General features: G+C 32.3%; 1 protein-coding gene across 1 annotated transcript in view; it reads left to right on the forward strand.

Annotated features, from left to right (window-relative positions):
- The window catches only part of SMCHD1 (structural maintenance of chromosomes flexible hinge domain containing 1), a 138,390-nt gene extending 118,239 nt beyond the window's left edge, over positions 1-20,151 (forward strand). Inside the window, exons 45-48 of the mRNA XM_011360478.2 lie at positions 2,080-2,251; positions 12,640-12,798; positions 13,105-13,219; positions 19,794-20,151. Of these exons, the coding sequence (XP_011358780.1) occupies positions 2,080-2,251; positions 12,640-12,798; positions 13,105-13,219; positions 19,794-19,818 (471 nt within the window). The 3' untranslated portion in view covers positions 19,819-20,151. The remainder of the gene's footprint in view (positions 1-2,079; positions 2,252-12,639; positions 12,799-13,104; positions 13,220-19,793) is intronic.
- Positions 20,152-20,397: the final 246 nt, after the last annotated feature.

A 20,397-nucleotide genomic window follows, 5' to 3' on the forward strand; every position in this document is an offset into this window, starting at 1 on the left:
TTAAGACATCCCTTAGTGACATTGTTAGGTTTCAGTAGTCTTTGTTATTGTTTTCTCTGCCTAAATTCTTCATGTCATTTATCCTACTTTAACCCTTTGTTTATTCCACTCCTTGCTAGTCCCTACAGTGGTTGTGAATAAGTATTTCCCAGAGCTATAGGGCTGTTGTTCATTCACTGAATTTGCAAAAACTGTCATTACTTTTTTTGTCTTAATAGAGAGCTTAGTGGGGTAGAATCGCAAGATTGAAAGATACTTTGAACATTGAAAAACTTTATAAAAATAATATTTGAAGAATTGTTGTAAAAGGGAAACCAAACTCTCCTTTCAACCTGAGGCATTATTGTCAGTCTGTTAACAAGAGAATAAACAAGTCTTAAATTTGAGTGTGTTTATTATTTAAGATGGCATCAAATCCTTAAAAACATTTTCTGAATCCTGATAGTTCATGAATCCAGTTTGTTTTCTTAATGTTCACTTTTAGAAAACATATAAATCCAAACTGAAAGTAAAGTGTTATTCTTTGTTTTACTAAAAGGTTCATTTTACCAAAAAATTCACTACAGATTTTCTTCAAATAGGCATCTTATTACATTTAAATTTTTTAAGGTATCCAGTTTGATGGGAAAACATCTGTAAAGTACCCCTATAATTATTTTAAAAGAGTAACTACTAGTTATGATTTTTTCTATTGCATGACCTATTTTTCGTTTTTAAAATATCAAGTTTTATTTAAATTTATTTTTATAAATCAGACTATTTAACCCTCAATATTAGATTAGCATAGGTATTTTTACATTAAGTTATAATGTATGAATTCTGTTTCATTGTGCAGATTTCATTTATGTAACTTACTGATGCTTGTAAGTTTCATATTTTTCATTATTAAAATAATGTTTCAGGGCACATTGTTTACACTTGTGATTATTTTTAGAAGCGAAATTGCTGGGTCATGCAAAATTTAAGCTTTTTAACACTTGTCACATTTCCTTTGAGAATGGTTGTCCCAGAGCAGATTAGTATAAGACCTTTTCACCATAGCTCTCCCAATATTCAGTGATATGTGTGGTGTGGTGTGTGTGTGGACGTGTGCACACATATATGCATATGTACATTTAACATTTTGATTAGTGAAAATATCTCAATTTGAATTCTACCTCTTTGGTTACCAAGAGAAGTTGAACATTTTATTTTTTTCCTAACCCTTTTTTGAAAGAATATTCTTTCATGAACATTAAAGATCATGAAATCTAAATCTAGTGTCTTATTCTCTCACTTCTCTGAAGAATTTAATTTGTGACTAACTCTACCTACTTCTTTTCGTGACTTAGGTTTTACTATATAATTCTAGTTCCCCCAACTCTCACATACTAGCTCTTTTACTTCCCACAAATTTCCCACAATTGAAATTGTAGTATTGTCCTCTGAAGTTTCAGCCCTATGCTTTTCAGTCTGTATTTTCTTCAGTGTAATATTCTCACTATGCTGTTCTTCAGTCATCTGGAAAATTTGTATCTAGTAGAAAGAAACTGAGCTAGTAATGCTACCTTGATCCTGAAATGACTTTCAGAAGCAGACCACTGGCTTTTCCCTCTCTTCCTCTTATAAGTCAAGGTGTCAATTTATTTTTTTTAAATTTGTGTTGTCACTATTCTAGTTTAGACTAACACTTGAGAATTAGTCTAGTTCATCTCCCTCTTTCTGTTTCTTTCCCTCAGTTCATCTTTTTTTTTTTTTTATGGTGATAATAATTAATGAAATCCATTAAGTTTCAGGTATACAATTTAGCAGTAAGATATATACATATTGTATTGTGTGTTCACCACCCATAGTTAGATTTCTTTCTGTCACTGCATATTTGACCCCTTTTACCCATTTACCTCCCCCTCCCCACCCTCTGATAACCCCTAGTCTATTGTCCATGTCCACGAGCCTCTGTTCATTATAGGGCACTGGCTTATTTTGTGAAAATACTAGTATGATCATGTCATTTCTAATTTCAGAACCTTTAAATGATTTCCCCTTTCATAGAACAATTGAAATGAGTTTTATAGACTCACTAATATCTGTTTACTTTAGGTTGTTAAAATTACACATTGTCCTACACTGCTCACCAGAGATGGAGATCGAATTCGAAGCAATGGAAAGTTCGGGGGCCTTCAGAATAAAGCTCCTCCAATGGACAAACTTCGGGGAATGGTATTTGGAGCCCCAGTACCAAAACAGTGCCTGGTCTTAGGGGAACAAATAGGTAAGTTGAATAAGTACTTAAATAAGTTTTTCATTTGATTTTTATCCTTTTTTTGGGACTTGCATATTAATATTCTAACATGAAAAATTAACCAGTAACAAATATGAATAAGATGTTTTTGTTTGTGACGTGAGACCTCACCCCATTTTACTTTCTGTAGGCTGCCAACAGAATTGTTTCTACATCTAAGCTCTGAAGTGTGTGTACAGTTGACCCTTGAACAGTACAGATTTGAACTGTGCTAGTCCATTTATACGTGGATTTTTTTTTTTTTTTTTTAGTAAATATATAGTTGGCCCTTCATATCCCCACGTTTTGCATCCTTGAATCCAACCAACCATGGATTGAAAACAGTATTTTTGATCTGCAGTTGGGAATCTGTGGATGTGGAAGACTGACTATATGCATTATTCTATACCATGTTATATAAGGTACTTGAGCATCTGTGGATTTTGGTATCCACAAGGATCAGGGAGTGGGATTGGTCAGCTCCCTGAACCCCCTGTGTTGTTCAAGGGTCACCTGTACTTTTACAAGAGGTCCCCTATAGACCTTTAGAGACTATTTGTGCTTAATTTTATATAGTTGTAATATGCTTGAATATCTGCTTAGTTTTTCAGCAAAAACCAGTTTATTGTTAACATTTTTAATGATAAATTATGGTAAATACATAGAATAGAAAATTTATCAACTTAACCATTTCTAAATGTACAGTTCAATAGTGTTAAGTACATTCATATTGTTGTGCAACCAGTCTCCAAAACTCTTGTCATTTTGCAGAACTGAAACTGTACCCATATTAACAGCAGCTGCTCATTCCCTCTTCCCGCTGGCAACCACCATTCTACTTTCTGCCTCTGAATTTGAATATTCTCAGCACATTATATGAATGAAATCATACAGCATTCATCCTTTTGGGACTGGTTTATTTCATTTAGCATGTCTTCCAGGTGTATCTGTGTTATAGCATATGTCAGAACACCCTTTCTTTTTAATAATTAATAATATCTGTTGTGTGTATATACCACATTTTGTTAACTTTTATTAAAGAATAATATACATATAGAAACACACATTTCATAAACATACAGCTTGATAAATTTTCACAAGATGAACACTGCCCCTGGATGTGGAACATTATCAGCACCACATATGTTTTCTCATGCCCTCTTCCATTCACTGCCTAACCTCGTTTCCAAAGGCTAACAACCTTCTTGACTAAAAACAGCATAGATTAGTTTTGTTCATTTTCGTACTTTATGTAAATGAAATCATGCAGTGCATACTCTTGTGTATGTCTGGCTTTATTCATTCAGCACTATGTGTATAATTGAAGTTCATATACATTGTAGGATAGTATTCCATTGTGTAAATATACCACATTTTAAGACACAGGAAGGCTCAGGAAAATAAAGTTTATTATATTCACAGGTCCTAGAGACAGGAGGCACCACGTATACCTTACAGGGCTACATTGAAAAACACCAGGGTGGTCAGGAGGCAGAAGACAGGAGGAAGAATAGTGCTTAGGCCACAACCTTTATTAGGGTTTTTGCAGGAAAGGTAAGGCATAAATAGGTTAAACAATTTAGGATTGATTATTTTGAATAATTTCAACAGGCTTTGAGAGGTCTCTTGCTACTTTGCTGGTACCTGGCCCTGAGATGATTAAGGCAGAAAAATATTACTTCTTGCTGTGCACAGGCCAGATAAAGGAGGTTTTGCTCAAAATTGGTTAGTTAGCATATCAAAGACATGTTGGGGCCTTTGCTATCTCTGGGAGGAGCAGTCTCTCTCCAGCCAGCAAGGTTTTTTAAGATGTTAGAACATCAATATACAGAAAATTAAATTATATATATATAAAGGTTCATACTTCTGGTAATGATGGCAGTAAATGCATTCAGAAATCTTTATAGATAGTAAATGAACATCTAAACAAACCAATAAGAAATCAAAAAAAACAATTCAGACTGGAGTAGTGAATTAACATAAAAAGCCTCAACCCTTATCACTCTAGCACTACACTTTATTGCAGTGTTTCCAAACAATAAGAATTACCTGTAGAACTTTTTAAGTACCATAAAGAGACTAATGATTCACCGATAAGAACTCAAATATTAGAAAGACGGTTTTTAAAAAAATGAGACACTTTAAGATTACTGATATGCATAAAGTATTTTCGATTGTAGGCAATAGCTGTCAGCCTTGACCACTTTAAGCAAAACAGTACTGTGTTGGGAAAAATTGGAAGAAATCACAGATTTCAAAGGAGAGTAGAAACAGCCAAGACAAAAGCAAGAATGGCTCTGGGACATTTAGCAACCTTGAGTGTAACCTTCATCCTGGAGTGCATCTTTTAACAGAACTCAGATCCTACAACTCCTGGGAGAAGCTTTCTCTTCTGAATCAGCCAGCCATAGTAATGATCAGATAGAATAGAAAAGAGCTTTGAGGAACCTCCTCCTTGTGTATCGTGGGACGTTTGCAGAGGAAAAGCAATTTTCAACTAGACTACCACCACAAAAATTGTCTATACTCGCACAATTGAAAGCAGAGTGTTTGTCTTCTAAATAATTCTGCCTACACAGTGTTTGCATATTTTGTATGTGATATAAGAGTAAATCAGAGCATAAAACAGAAGGAAAAAATGAGTACATATTATAAAATGATTAGAAATAATACCTTGGATAACATGTAAATACATTGAGTTCTTTTATTAAAAAGCAAAGACTTAAATTTTAAAAATCTAGTTTCAGGGTATATAAAAATAGCTGGCATTTATTGAGTACTTAGCTACATAGTCAATAAACTAGAATAGGAATCCGTTAAAAGTTGTGTCTCTCCATGACAGCGCTTTATGTTCCTTACAAGAAATACCCTTCTAAACAAAATACTACAAGGTAAAAATCTTAAATTAACAAAAATGTAATGTAAACATTAAATAGAAATATTAATGCCAAAATTAAGTTCAAGACAAAGGCACTGAAAGGACAAAGATAAATTCATTTTGATAAAAAATATATTCCATACTAGATGCATAAAAGTTAATAAACTTGATGTAATAAGTTACAGAATAAAAATTCTTAAAACTGTTCATAACACAAAGATAGAAACATTGTTGTGAGAAACCATTATTCCATGACAGGTCATTAGTCAAAGAACAAATTGTAATACCAGTAGCTTCTTAGATGTTTATAGACTATGTCACAAAAATTGGTCATAATTTTAGTTGATCACTGTGCTAATCAGCTACAATGAGACTACAAATTATAAAAATTAAAATTTACTTAGGATACATTTTGTGACATAATGTAATAGAATTAAAATTAATGTATTCTTTTCCTCCCAAACTAACTCCAAATAGTGGACATTCAGAAACAACTATTTTGTCAAAAAAAAAAAAAATAGTTTAAATATTAAAGAGTATTCTTGAAGAATTAAGCATTACAAATTAGATGTAGGCGACATGAAGACAGTTGAAATAAAATGTAGTCTAAAGCTTAATGCTTTTATTATTAAATGAGAAGGAAAATAATCCACTCAAATGACAGGAGAAAAAAAGTACATTTTAAGAAACAAGTACAAGCAAATGAATTAGGAAAAAGAAAACTCTTTCATTGAATATATAATTTCTAGAGATGGTCTTTGGGCAAAAACTAATATTAAAGGAATAATGGCTCACAGGATACATTCAGGCATAGAGGTTTCTTAGGTTTTGATAATGTTATAAATACATTTATTTAACATCTCCAAATAAAAGGGGCTAAGTTCTAGAAAATTGCAAATGAACAAAATTGATTTAAATAAGGCAGGATACTTATATAGACCATTACATGAGGAAGTGTTCAAAAAGTTAACTCCATCCTATAGGTCTTTTTTTATTTTAAATATAAATCATTCCAGAATATAGATAAATATGGAAAATACAGATCACTTTATGAAACTAGTAACAAACCTATTTCCAAAAATAGCACATCAAAAGAAAACTATTAACTACTCTTCAGCTGGGTTCAAGGAGTTCTTGACACAGCTAAATAGAAATAAGAAAGCTTAATATTGAAAGGAAGAGTTTATTTTAATGTTCCTTTTTTACCTTCAGCAATTTTACCCCAGACGTTTGCATGACTTGCTTCTTTTCTTTTCAGTTCTGTACTCTGTCACACCTTCAGAGAGAACTTCCCTGATCACCCTATCTAAAATACTGTAAGAAGTGAGAAAATACAATATTTTATAGTTAATTTTTTTAAGTTTACATAAAATTTTAAAGCACCATGAAGAAAATAGAAAGATAAATAACAAACTAAGGGGAAAAATGCAACATATGATAGGCAAAGGCATTATAGCCTTATTATTAAAAACAATCTTTAAAAATCAAAAAAAAGCAAAGAGTAATAGAAAAGTGGGTAGATGACATGAATTAGCAATTTTCAATGTAATAATAATAGTTAATATTTGAAATCTTAACTTATTACCGAATAGTTTGTTAAGCTTGTCACTTGAATGCTTTCATTTACAGATGAGGAAGATGAGGCTCAGAAAGGTTAGATAACTCTCTCAAGTTCAGGACAGTGTAGGTATTCATTCGCACAGTGAAGCAAAAGAGTAGAAAGAAAAAAAGTAGAAAGAAAATTGTCTTCTTTATTTCAGGATTACATAATTGAGATCATTTTTTCTCTGTTATCCTTATCTATATATTTTTCCAGCTCTGCCTCAGTGAATACTATGTCACTTTCATAATTAGAAAAATTATTAATTTTTAATACTCATGTTCTTTGAACCAGTAATTGATCTTTTAGGAAACATGCCTAATAACATGCCTAAATAAACAATTCTAAATACAGACAAGACTTTTTACTTAGGTGAAAATTATAGCCTTGTTTTTGAAGCAAAACATTAGAAATATTAAATACTTCAATTGAATTTATAATCTGGGAAAGGCTTATTACAGTGTTAAATGGAAAGTGGTTAGAAAATATATGCAAGTATCACACATGTTAAAAATTAAACTTGCAAACTTATGGAATAAAAAGACTAGAAAAAAGTGAGTTGGTAGACCTATTGATTTTTTCCCAACCTTTCCTCTTTTTTTCTGTATTATCCCAGGTTTTCTATAGAGATCTTATAAGTAGAAATTCTTTTAAAAAAATTATTTAAAAAAATAATTATGGACATTGTAGATGGTAAGATATGGACAGAAGAAAGGAGAGCTGTTAATAGATACTGAAGAAAGGAAAATCTTTATTCAATAAGTAATCAATATATAGCTTATAATCATGATATTACTAACAAACTCATTAACATTTTTATTATGTTCATATATTCCAAATATGTATTATACATCTGGTCAGCTTTGACATTATTTATACTTGTGTCATTATTCTAATATAAATTATTAGAATAAATTACTCTAATTTATTTAGAGTAAATTATTAGAATAAATTACTTATTGGATATTTAAAAAGATGTTCCTTTCTTCATTTGCTATTAACAGCTCTCCTTTCTTTCATCTGTCTATATCCTACCTTCTACAATGTCCATAATTATTTCTTTAAATAACTTTTAAAAAATAATTCCTCTCAATTATTACTGTCCATTTATTGGTTTTTTCATTGTTATTTTGAGTAAAACCATTCCTAATGTTTTTAGAAATACTGAACAAGATTATTTAAGTGCCATGGTTTTCAGGGCAAGGATATTTTGTTTAGTTTTATTATGGAAGTAAACCAAGTAGTAGTATGAGTTCCCATGGACCTGTCACCTAGCTACTTTTATGTCATTTATACCTACCCCTTTCATAACTTGCCTTCCTCTTCTCACTGGGTAGATTATTTTGGAACAAATCAAAGCAGAGATTCAAGTATATTTTTTCACATAATTTTTTTGGTAAGCGTAAGTGCTATCAGTTTTTGCCAATGAAGTTCTTAGGATCACGTAGAACACAAAATTTGAAGAAACCTAAATATTTTTAGTAAAGTCTACCTACCCATCTAACTGCTTAAAGCTTCCAGTGGTGAGAAAGGCAACCTTAAATACTTGCCTAATAACAGCCCTTCAGATATACTTTCAGTTCTTTTGTATTACTTTTAGTAGTTTTGCTTATGTGGTCATTCTCCTAGATATATTCTTTATCTTCATATATGTATCATACAGAAATTAATGCATTGTAATTTGAACTTTCTTCCCTTTATATGAACTAAGTTTTAAAAGTATTTTGCTGTTTTCATAGTAAAGCTTCATCGTTTTTTTCCCCCAGATATTTGAAAAATTTAGACAACAGACCATATAAAAAGTTCAAAAATTATTTATAAACAGAATTTAATGCGAATTTCAAATTCTTCTCCTTGGCAAAATTCTATTAAATGAATTAAGAAAGACTTTTTATAGACACCATGATAAATAGAAATTACATATACAAAAATTTGAGGGTTGATAAGGCATGTTAAATTTAGCTGCTACTGTCCATTTTATGAATAAAATATAGAAGCTACTGTTAGGGCTGCATTTTTTATTTATTTTTTTAATTTTATTAGTTTCAAGTATACACTACGTTGGTTACATATTTATATAGTTTATGAAACGATCCCCCTGATTGCTGTTTCTCTCCTGTGGTTCTACACCCAGCAGTTACATTAAAGCTAACTGATTCTCTATGCCGTGTTCCCCATCCCTGTAACCGTTTATCAACTAATGATTTGTACTTCTTTAACCCTTCACCCTTTCTTCCAGCCCCTCAACCGCCCTCCCCTGGGGCCCTCACCAGATTGTCCTCTGTATTTGTGAGTCTGTTTTTGATTAGTTTGTTCTTTTCCTAGATTCTGCAGCTACATGAAATCATATAGTATTTCTCTTTGTCTGACTTATTTCACTCAGCATAATAACCGCTAGGTCCATCCATATCATTGCAAATGGTAGGATTTCATTTTTTTTAATGGCTGAGTAATATTCCATTATGTATATGAACCATAACTTCTTTATCCAATCGTCTGTTGATGGGCATTTAGTTCGCTTCCATATCTTGGCTATTGTAAATTGTACTGCCATGAACATAGGGGTGCATAGATCTTTGCGAATTATCGTTTTGGTTTTCTTAGGATAAATACCCAGGAGTGCAATTGCTGGGTTAAAAGGTATATCCATTTTAATTTTTTGAGAAACCTCCATACTGTTTTCCATAGTGGCTGTACCAATTTGCAGTCTCACCAGCAGTGTATTGAGGGTTCCCTTTTCTCCACATCCTCGCCAACACTTGTTCTTTGATTTATTGTTGATAGCCATTCTGACAGGTGTGAAGTTGATATCTCATTTTGGTTTTAATTTGCATTTCTCTGATGATTAGTGACCTTGAGCATCTTTTCATGTGACTGTTGGCCATCTGTATTTCCTCTTTGGAGAAATATCTGTGCATTTTTTAATTGGATTGTTTGGTTTTTTTGTTGTTGAGTTGTATGAGTTCTTTATATATTTTGGATATTAACTTCTTACCAGATGTATCATAACCGAATATCTTCTCATATTCAGTCAGTTGTCTTTTCATTTTGTTCATGGTTTCCTTTGCTGTGCAAAACCTTTTAATTTGATGAAGTCCTATTTGTTTCCCTTGCCCGAGGAGATATGTTCAAAAATAAATTACTAGTAGCAATATCAGAGAGATTACTGCCTATGTTTTCTTTGGTTTGGGGTCTTACATATTACTCTTTAACCCATTTCGATTCTCTTCATGATTATTTATTTTGTATTCTGCTACTTTACTGAATTCATTGATCAGTTCTAACAGTGTTTTGGTGGAATCTTTAGGGTTCTCTATAGATAGTATGTCATTTGCAAATAACGAGAGTTTTACTTGTTCCTTTCCAATTTGGATACTTTTATTTCTCTTTCTTGTCTAATTGCTGTGGTAAAAGGGGGCATTCTTATCTTGTTCCTGATCTTAAGGAAAACGCTTTTAGCCTTTCTCCATTGAGTATGATGTTGGCTGTAGGTTTGTCATATATGGCCTTTATTATGTTGAGGTATATTCTATTTCCACTTTGCTGAGAGTTTTTATCATAACTGGATGCTGGATTTTGTTGAACGCTTTTTCTGCATCTGTTGATATCATATAGTTTTTATCTTTCGATGTGTTAATATAGTGTCTCACATTAATTGATTTGTGGATAGTGTACCAACCTTGTATCCCTGAATAAATCCAACTTGATCATGGTGTGTGATATTTTTAATGTAATGCTAAATTCAGTTTGCTAATATTTTGTTGAGAATTTTTGCATCAAATGTTCATAAGAGATATCAGCCTATAGTTTTCTTTTTTTGTAATGTCTTTTTCTGGTTTTGGAATCAAGTTGTAGTGGTGGGGCCTCATAAAAGGAGTTAGAGAGCCTTCTCTCTTCTTGAATTTTTTGGAGTAGTTTGAGAAGAATGGATGTTAATTCTTCTTTGAATGTTTGGTAAAATTCACCTACAAAGCTATCTGGTTCAGGACTTTTGTTTTGGGGAAAGTTTTCGATTACCGATTCGATTTCATTTGTGGTAATCGATCAGTTCAGATTTTCTGTTTCTTCTTGACTCAGTCTTGGGAGATCGTATGTTTCTAGGAATGTATCCTTTTCTTCCAGATTGTCCAATTTGTTGGCGTATAATTGCTCATAGTATTTTCCTATGATCCTTTGTATTCCTGTGGAGTCCATAGTTATTTCTCCTTTCATTTCTGATTTTATTTGAGTTCTCTCTCTTTTTTCCTAGATGAGTCTGGTTAAGGGTTTGTCAGTTTTGTTTACCCTTTCAAAGAACCAGCTCTTGGTTTCATTAATCTTTTGTATTGTTTTTCTAGACTCTTATTTTCCTTCCTTCTATTCACTTTGGACTTTTTTGCTGTTCTTTTTTTTCTTTTAAGTATAAGATTAGATTGTTTATTTGAGCCTTTACTTATTTCTTGAGGTAGGCCTGGATTGCTGTAAATTTCCCTCTTAGGACTGCTTTCGCTGTGTCTCATAGATTTTTGAGTCATTGTGTTTTCATTTGTCTCTAGATATCTTTTGATTCTTCCTCGAATATACTTCTTTCTTGAGTATTTTAAAGGTAAAAGAACCTCATAACTAACTACATTAAGAAATATGATTTTAATCATTAATGACCTGAAGTTTTATGTTGTCTTGTGAAGAAGGGCAGCATCACTGACATTGAGGTCGAGACATAAGTTTTTAACTCATTCACCTATAAAATAACTGTTATTTTATATACATAGAAAATATTTCTTTACTATGAAATTGGAAGAACTACCAGGCCAGAAACTCGGCCTCTTTTCCAGATACCTTTAAGAGTTCCCAGTAAGTCATAAAGAATTAAGGAACATAAGACCTTGTCATCACTCAGTTATACATATAGAATTTGTGTTTATATTAATATATTCATGATGAATATAGTCACAGATATACATGTGTGTGTATTTACTCACTCTAAGTGTAGATTCTCAGAATACTGGTTAGTTTTCTTTTTCAAATACTGTTCTTAACCTTTAAAGTATAGAATATCTCATTTTATAACTCATGTTATATCTAATGTACTCTGACTCTTAATTTCTAACACAGTTTTATATATAAACTATTCTATTTATTCACTAAATGTTTGGGTGTTTATATGTCCATTCTCATGAATATTGATCATCTTTGTTGTATGAGACTAGAATCTCAAAGGGCCAGATAGTAAATATTTTAGGTTTTGTGATCCAAGAGGCAAAATTGAGGGTAGTATGAAAGTATTTATATAACCATTTAGAATGTAACCATTTAAAACCATGAAAAGAATTCTTGGCCCATGGACTATAGTTTGCTGATCCCTGGACTAAAGTATAGTCACTGTATTTAATATTTAGTTTCTAGTAAATCATACAGGTGATGGTTTCAATTTTGCATAATATAATACATTTTTAGACAAATAATTTAAGGCAAGTTAAGTTTTTGAAAATTAAGTATTTTACCAAAAGTGTGTTTTTGAAAGCCATGTTTACAATAATGGTGATGTTAGAAGCAGTGATTTTCTAGCATGTATTTAATGCATTTATACTCTCCAAATTTGTCTATGTGGAATCAGATTGACTATTGAATATCAAACAGGATGTAAACATTGAGTAAGTGATCCCATTCAGAGAGCACTTTTATGTAGAAAACTCAGAAATAAATTTATTAAAGTTAAGCAATTGAAGGAAATTAAAATTTAACAAGCATCAGTCTTGTCCTGGGATCTAAACTGCTTTTTTATTTTATTTGTTTACATTGAACATTTTTTGGCTTTAAAAGTAGTTCCCACATGTTGCTGTAACATAGTACCCAGCGTTGCTAATTCTTTCCTTAAACTCTATCAGTAGTTTTAATCAAATATCTTTGGTTTCTTTGCAGATCTTCTTCAGCAGTATCGTAATGCTCTGGACAAGTTGAACAATCTGACTGAGGACCTTAATAGTCAATTAGAGTACCTTCAGTCTCCTGAAATGAAGAAGAAAAAACAGGAACTTGATGAACGAGAAAAAAATCTGAAATTAATAGAGCAAAAACTAGGTATGTGCTTACTTTTTGTTAACATCTAGTTTCTCCGTATGAGAAAGTATTTATGATTAGAGAGGTTCAGCTACAAGAAGAAAGAATGTGAATGATCCAGAGCTTCAGTCGGCATTCTTGACCTCCAAGTCATCTGATAAACGGTTAAAAACTATTCTCTCAGCAGATGTAGTAAAAATTACTCAGTATTATTTATTAATTCTTTTTTTGTAAATTAAATTAAATAATTTTGTAAATTATTTGCTTTTCTTGCTTATAATAATTCTAATCTTTTTAAAGTTAATTTTGTACATTTTCTATCTACAGGTATGACTTCCACACATAAGTGTAGTGATTCATTGCGTCATCCAGCAAAGGTTGAAATAACAGATTGTCCAGTTCCTCTTAAAAGAATGAGAAGAGAAGCTACAAGACAAAATAGGTGAGTCTATTTAAGACTTGAAAGTTATCATTGGTTAGTTTATCAAAGCTCCTGGCTCATCATACTTTAAAAAATAGCATGAATTTATTTCTAATTTTCCCCTTGAGCCAGAATGTGTGTGTGTGTTTTATTGAACTAAGTGATGGATAATGAAGGAAGAAATAATCATCATATTCATTCAGGATATTCCAGTTTTCTAAATGACTTTTGCTAGTTATTTGGAAACATAATAGTTTTTTTTTATGTTATGTTAAAAGTCAATGTTAAGATTTAAATTGCTTTTCAGTTTGGCCTGACTTTTGAATACACTCATTCTGCTTCATAGGATCAGCAACTTGATAAGTATAGACTATGCAGCACCATTTGTACATTACTTATTTAAAAATTGCTTTTAGCGTTTGGTTTGGAAAATCAAATACCATTTAGATAGCTCACCCAAAAACCAACAAAGCTGTCTGCAGCTAACTCGGTGATAAGAACAACTTTCTTTTTTAGATTATCTATAGGGACAGCCATCACACAGGATACCGTGGTACTAGGGTTTCTTGTACATTATTTCAAAAAGTTTAAATGTAGACTCTGTCCAGGTAAGTGTCTCACATTAACCTTACAGGAGTTCCCTCAAGACTGTGGTGTTTGGAATTGGTATTCCATGCCCTGTATATCTACATATTCTACATATATGCAGTAACTATTTGAATGTTCATTTTGTGCTGTATGTTGCTGGGTGAATAAAAGTTGAGGTGGTTATTGCCCCCATGACACTCTACAGTCCCGTGCAGGACAATTCAAAAAAGTAAACTCTTTTCTGTATATAAACATATACAATAATGTTAACTTCTATGAAAGAAAAAAGGATGAAGTGATAAAATATAATGGGGAAACTATATTGGTTTTCTGGAAGGATGCATTTTAGCAGAGAACCGAAAGATGAAGCTAGCCATATACTCTCCAAATTTTTATGAAGAAACCAGCCCTGTAGGTTTCAGTTAGGTATGTAAGCTCTGAGAAAATAACAAGTGTAGCATGCTTGTATGGCTAAAGTGTGGTGGGCAAGGAGAAGATCCCAAGATGTGATTGGAGAGGTAGGTAGAAGCCAAATTATGCCTCCTCTTCCTTCAAAATCATGTTGCAAAAAATTGTAGGACAAAATTTTTTATGTTCTAAGTTCATTGATGTCTCTTAAGTACACTAACATTGTGTGGTAGCAGGAGTAAAAAAGTGTGGTAGAATAGCTGCCTTTAAATTAAAGAGGAGAACTACTGAGATGATAATGAGATTATAAGGATATAGTACTCAACAATATGAGAAGTGTTTTCACATTTTGGCATGTGAATGATGTGTTTTTACTACAGGTATACAGTATTTACAAACTATTAAGCTGACCATTGAAAGTGTACTGGGACAATTTAGCATCAGGAAGAGTATTTGCAGTGGATTTAAACACATAATTTTTACAAGTCATGAGTTCAGAATGATGCAGAAAATCCTTACTAATCATCATTGGCAGTCGCTATGGCACCAGCTCGTTACTGTAAAAATCGATTTATTCATATAGAAAAGACGTGTTCTATATCTAAATAATTGGAGAAAATTCTTCTTTATCGAAGTTATTTTTTATAAAGTTCTTTATATAAGAATGAAATACAAGAGGCATGATAAAATTATAGCATCATGATTTTGCCACCCTTAATGAAATAATGGATCTAGGCAATAATAATCAATGATAAATAATAAATAATACCCAAGTGATTAAGTAAAAAGCTGATGAGGAAACTTAATAACTTAATAACTTCAGATTGACATACTCGAACCCACTAATCAATCTTAGCAACACTAGAAGCAGGACGTTAACGTGAATCTAATGAAGCTTCTAGTCAGCCTTTCTCAACTGGGGTTCTGTAGAAGAATTAAGCACTGCAGAAAACTGAGAGACTATTTTCCCTAGAGTAGTACATAGCTAGTTACATTCTAGATGCATAGGAATGAGGTTAATTCATTGCATACAATAGATGCTTTAAAGCATTAGCTAAAATCTCATAAATTGAGAAGGGCTCAATTTAACAGGTGTACTGGAAATAATGGGAATTTAGGGATGAGTTAAATGATGCCACCAGGAAACAATCAGCCAAATCTAGAATGTCAAGAACGGGACATTGTACAGGAAAGATGACTGATTTTGTTAATAAATCACTGACATAAAAGCATAGGGAGAAGGATAAACTGTTCATGTAGAGTAAAAAAATGATTAAAAGATATAACAGTTAAATGCAGTGTGTGGACCTTTTTTGGATCTGGATTTGAATTTTTAAAATGACAACTTTGAAAAAATTTGGAGACATTTTAATGTCATCTGGATATTAGATATGTTAAGAAATTATTAATTGTGTATATAACAACATCTAATAGTATTTACATTAAAATAAATATATAGTTGGAAATATGTACTTATAAGTATTTATCAGTGGTCCCCAACCCCCAGACTGCGGACCAGTACCAGTCTGTGGCCTGTTAGGAACTAGGCCACACACAGCAGGAGGTGAGCAGCGGGCTGGGGAGCAAGCAAAGCTTTATCTGTATTTGCAGCCACTCCCCAGCGCTAGCATCAGCTCCACCTCAGATCACCAGGCATTAGATTCTCCTTGTAGCACTGGTCCCTGGTGCTAAAAGGGTTGGGGACCACTGATAAATAACATGATGTCTGGGATATACTCCAAAATACTGCTGGATAAAGAAAAAGTGACAGGATATCAAAATAAGATTGGAAAAAATGTTATAATTACTGAAGCTTTTTAATGTGGGTTTGCCATAATTTTTAAAGAAGTGTTTTATTAAAGATGGAGAGCATTTTTCCAGTTTTCTAAGAGACCAATGAAGAAATTGCTGCTGAGCATTTCTAAAGTACATACACTTGAGGCTACCGAATTAGCCCAAGCACTGAATTAGCCCAAGACCTTGCAGTTACAACAGCTCTACTACAGATAATCACTGATTTGGATCTTCTTCATTAAGATTTTGTAACAATTCAGAGGCAGTATGGTCTAAAGTACATTTTTTAGTTTATTATGTTGTTAGTAGTACTGCTATCATTTACAAAGTCATACATGTATATAAATCAAATGATATTGTGTTGTACTGTAATGTGAGCCACACATAAAAATTAAAATTTTATAGGAGCCATATTAAAAAGTAACAGATTAATTTTAGTAGATTTTATTGAATTTAGTATATAAAATATTATGTGTAAACCATGAAAAATTATTAATGAGGTATTTTAAATTTTTTTTTTTTTTTCATATAAAGTCTTCAAAATTCTGAAAACAGTAAATCTCTATTAGGACTAGCTAGCTACATTGCAAGTGCTCTGGAGCCACACGTGGCCAGTGGCTACCGGATTGGACAGCACAGGTATAGAAAGAGCTTATGATGAGGAAATCTTGTATCCTATGCGTCTTCACTTTATCCTATTCCCTAGAGGCAACCTTTGTTTTAATGGTTTGTTTATTCTGTTGTCGCCGCCATATTTTTTTTTATACATGTGTATATATACTTATGTCTGTTTGTTTTATCAGTTTTCAGACAGTGCAGCTCACCCAACCCCTTGGTGTAGAGGTGTGTCTTGCCTGGCCCATCTAATGACTCTTGGACCGAATTGTTCTGAATTATTTTCGAACTTTTTTTCCCCTCATGATTCAGTTATATACTATCTTGCAGCCACAACCAAGCCTTCCATGCTTTTTCAAAGGTAGAAAGCAATAAACCACATATATCTTTATGACTATGTACATATTTAGTACTAGGCAAAGTTTTGTGCTAGGATTGCATTTCCTTCTCTATAAGGTTCTAGGTCACCAGAGTTCCAGACATCAGGATTAAATAAATCTTCCATACAATATCAGTTCTTAAATTTTAATCTGATACGTATTTAGATTGTTTCTTGGATGATGTTCATTTTTCTGGAGTTTCTGATTTCCTTTTTTTCTTTCACTATTTATTTTGTTCACATACTCTTCCTCCTGCTCCAGTAACTAGTAACTGTGTTGGACCTCCTTGGTCTTTCTTGGCTACTTTCATGAGTTAAATCCACGGTGTCTTGGGTTCCTTGTCTTTGTCTCATAGCTTTCTTAGGAAAAGTGTATACAAAGAAACTGGGAGCTTTTTAATGTCTGAAAATGTCTTCATTCTGCCTTCACATTTGATTGAAGTTTTTTGGAGATAACAGGATAGAAACAAGGCTAGAATACACTAAAAGAGGAGGAACTGGGAAATAGTCTAGAGACAGTGGCAGACAGTCTGTCAGACAGAACCCAGAAACTGTGGATTCAGAGAAGTCCTGCCCAAAAGAAGGTGGATGGGAGCAAAATGGAAAAGGGGAGGAAACTACAGCCTAGAATATGCCAGATTTTCAAATCAAAACTTTGAAAGCTTTGTTCCCTTGTTTCCAGGCATTACAATGGACACCATGAAGTTAGTTAATGATTAGTTAAATGTTGATATATTGGCCTCAGGTATAGTTGGTCGCACCCTAGAAGCTTGTCTAATGCATCTAGGGAACTAGCACCCAGATAGTTGGCTCTCCAGCCATACACTTAAAGCAAAGCCTTGCTGGCCCACTGGCCCTACTCTGCCATGTCCCACTTAAAATTTCCACTCAGAGAGGAGACTTGATGGGAAAATAGTTCTGTTTTTGTAACAGGAGAAGAAATCCAGGCCACCAGCACAATCCTTTTTCTTAAATATAATATTAAAACCAAGAATCATCACGTTTATGAGTGGCGTTAACATGTGAGAGAAAATCTAAGATAAATAGCAAAACCAACCCTAGAAGATAATTTAGCCAAACTCTTTTAAAAATTTATAATTCCTAATAAGCTTGAAGGATGTTATATTCATGAAACTGAGAGGGTATTAAGAGGAAGATAGAGGTAAGATTATAGATTACAAACACGGTTGCTGAAATAAAAAATTCAACGGATTAAAATCAAAGAAACTTCCAGGAAAAACAGAAAAGAAATATGTGAAGACAAAGGAGACAGAGAACCAATTCAGACTATTAGGAATCCTAGAAAGGAGAAAATGGAGAAAAAAAAATATATGGAAGAGAATTTCCCAGGGGTGAATGAAAGAGACCATTGAATGCCCAGCACAATGACTGACAAAAGAGACGCCAAGATAATTCATAGTAAAATTTTAGAATATCAAAGAAAAGTGGAAGAGTGTAAGTATTTTCATAGAGCAGAGAGAGAGAACCATATTGTCAGTGCAGATTTTGGCGCCAAAAAACAAACACCAAAAAGATTACCATTGTTCTTTAGCTTTGTTTAGGCAATGTTAGAAGTTTTAGGTCGAAAATTTGGTATATTGTAGCCTATGGCTTCCTCCCCTTTTGCATCCTGTTTATCTTTGGGAAATTTAAAACTATTTTAATCTTCTATTTAAAATTTAAATTTATTGTTTCTATTTAAAATTTGTTTAATTTGTTTAGTAATTTCCTCATCCCCAATCTTTATCTATACTCCATAAATCTTAAATAATTCTCACACTGTCTCAAAAACATTAGAGCATTTAAAATTAAAATATCTTAACAGAATTGAAATAGTGATCTATTTTAAATTTTAGTGATAAATTTCACAGTAGGAAATAGCAAAATAATGTATATGCACATGTATTTTTGTTTTTATTTATCTTTATGTATGTATAACATTTATATATTTGAAAGTTTCATAGAGGTTACATACAATATTTCATCAACTCTAAGATGTTATTAATTATAAGAAACACCATTATTTCATGAAATGTTAAAAACACTACAGATTAACTCATGACATTAAAAGGTGGATTTCAAAGATGTTAAATGTGGAAAAACATGGATCTTAGAATCAACAAAATATGTTTAGCAATATATAATACTACTTGGTAGACTTAATTTCTTCAATAGAGACTTCAGTTTTCTAATTCATGTTTTACTCATAAAGATTACAAATTAGCTTTTTATCAAAAATGTGGATCTTCTGTTTGGAGATGGAAGTTCAGGTAACTATCATTAGGGATAAAGAATTTAAATGTATCTGAATAAAAATATCTGCATATATATATGTACATCAAGGTATTCACTATGGTCATCTCTATGTGAATGTAATTAGAGATATTTTTTAATGTTTTTTCTTTTGTGTCTTTATTTTATAACTTTATTATAATAAGCATTATAATTCTTGTTAATTTTTAAAATTGTAATTTCATTTAAGGAAAAGTGAAAGCAAGAGAAAATCTTTCGATTTGGAGTCTAAGATATACTATTTTAAAGAACTATGGTACAAATTACTCCTTTTTCTATACATGTTTACTGCTTTTATTTTGAGGCTTTCTCGGTTTTGTTTTGGAGGGGACAGGCATACATGTAGAAGAAGTGAGTATATACAGGGATTTAATTAAATGTTTCTATTGAAGATTATCAGAATGAATAGAACATAGTTCCATTGGATATTTAACCATACACATCTAGTGAAGGAGTTCAGGAAAGGAAAACTTTGGTACATATAATTTATTATGGTTTTTTTCCCCCACTATGAAACAGGTCTGTAACCAAAACAGATGTGTGAAAGGTGACAGAAGAGGAGACCATTATTGGTCTCAGTTAGAATGCCCTGCCTTCTGCAGCTCTGTTTCAGAAGACCGAGAAGGTGACTTTTACCACACTGAATATTTCTGGGGACTATACAGGAATCTGGGCATTCATATCCATGTCTATTCAGATGGGACTGGAAACAACTATTCAGTTTTTTGAATCTCACTGAACAATATGGATTTACTGTAATTATTCCAGTCATCATGCCCTTTAGTTGTCATTATCTTGCTTATGTGTCAGAGGAAGATGTGCAGATATAGCAGTGACCGTAAAATTGACACACAGCATTTATTATTCCTAAAGAACAGTATATGTACTATTTTTCAGTATGATTATTATGGCTATGTTAGAACTATTTCTTGGAAACAAATGTTTTTACGGCTTTTGTGTGAATTTATTTAACAAAACTGTTTGTCTCTTGTGTCTAAAGAAAGTTCCAGAGGTTAGGTATTTAATTGTAAATATGTGAGGAAACTTAATGAAGAATTCAAAATAAAAGTAGAAAGAGCACAGGTATCTGGAAATTCAAATGTTAAGATACATGGAAAAATAT

Source organism: Pteropus vampyrus, unplaced genomic scaffold (assembly GCF_000151845.1).
Source record: "Pteropus vampyrus isolate Shadow unplaced genomic scaffold, Pvam_2.0 Scaffold55, whole genome shotgun sequence".
Classification (NCBI taxonomy): Eukaryota; Metazoa; Chordata; class Mammalia; order Chiroptera; family Pteropodidae; genus Pteropus; species Pteropus vampyrus.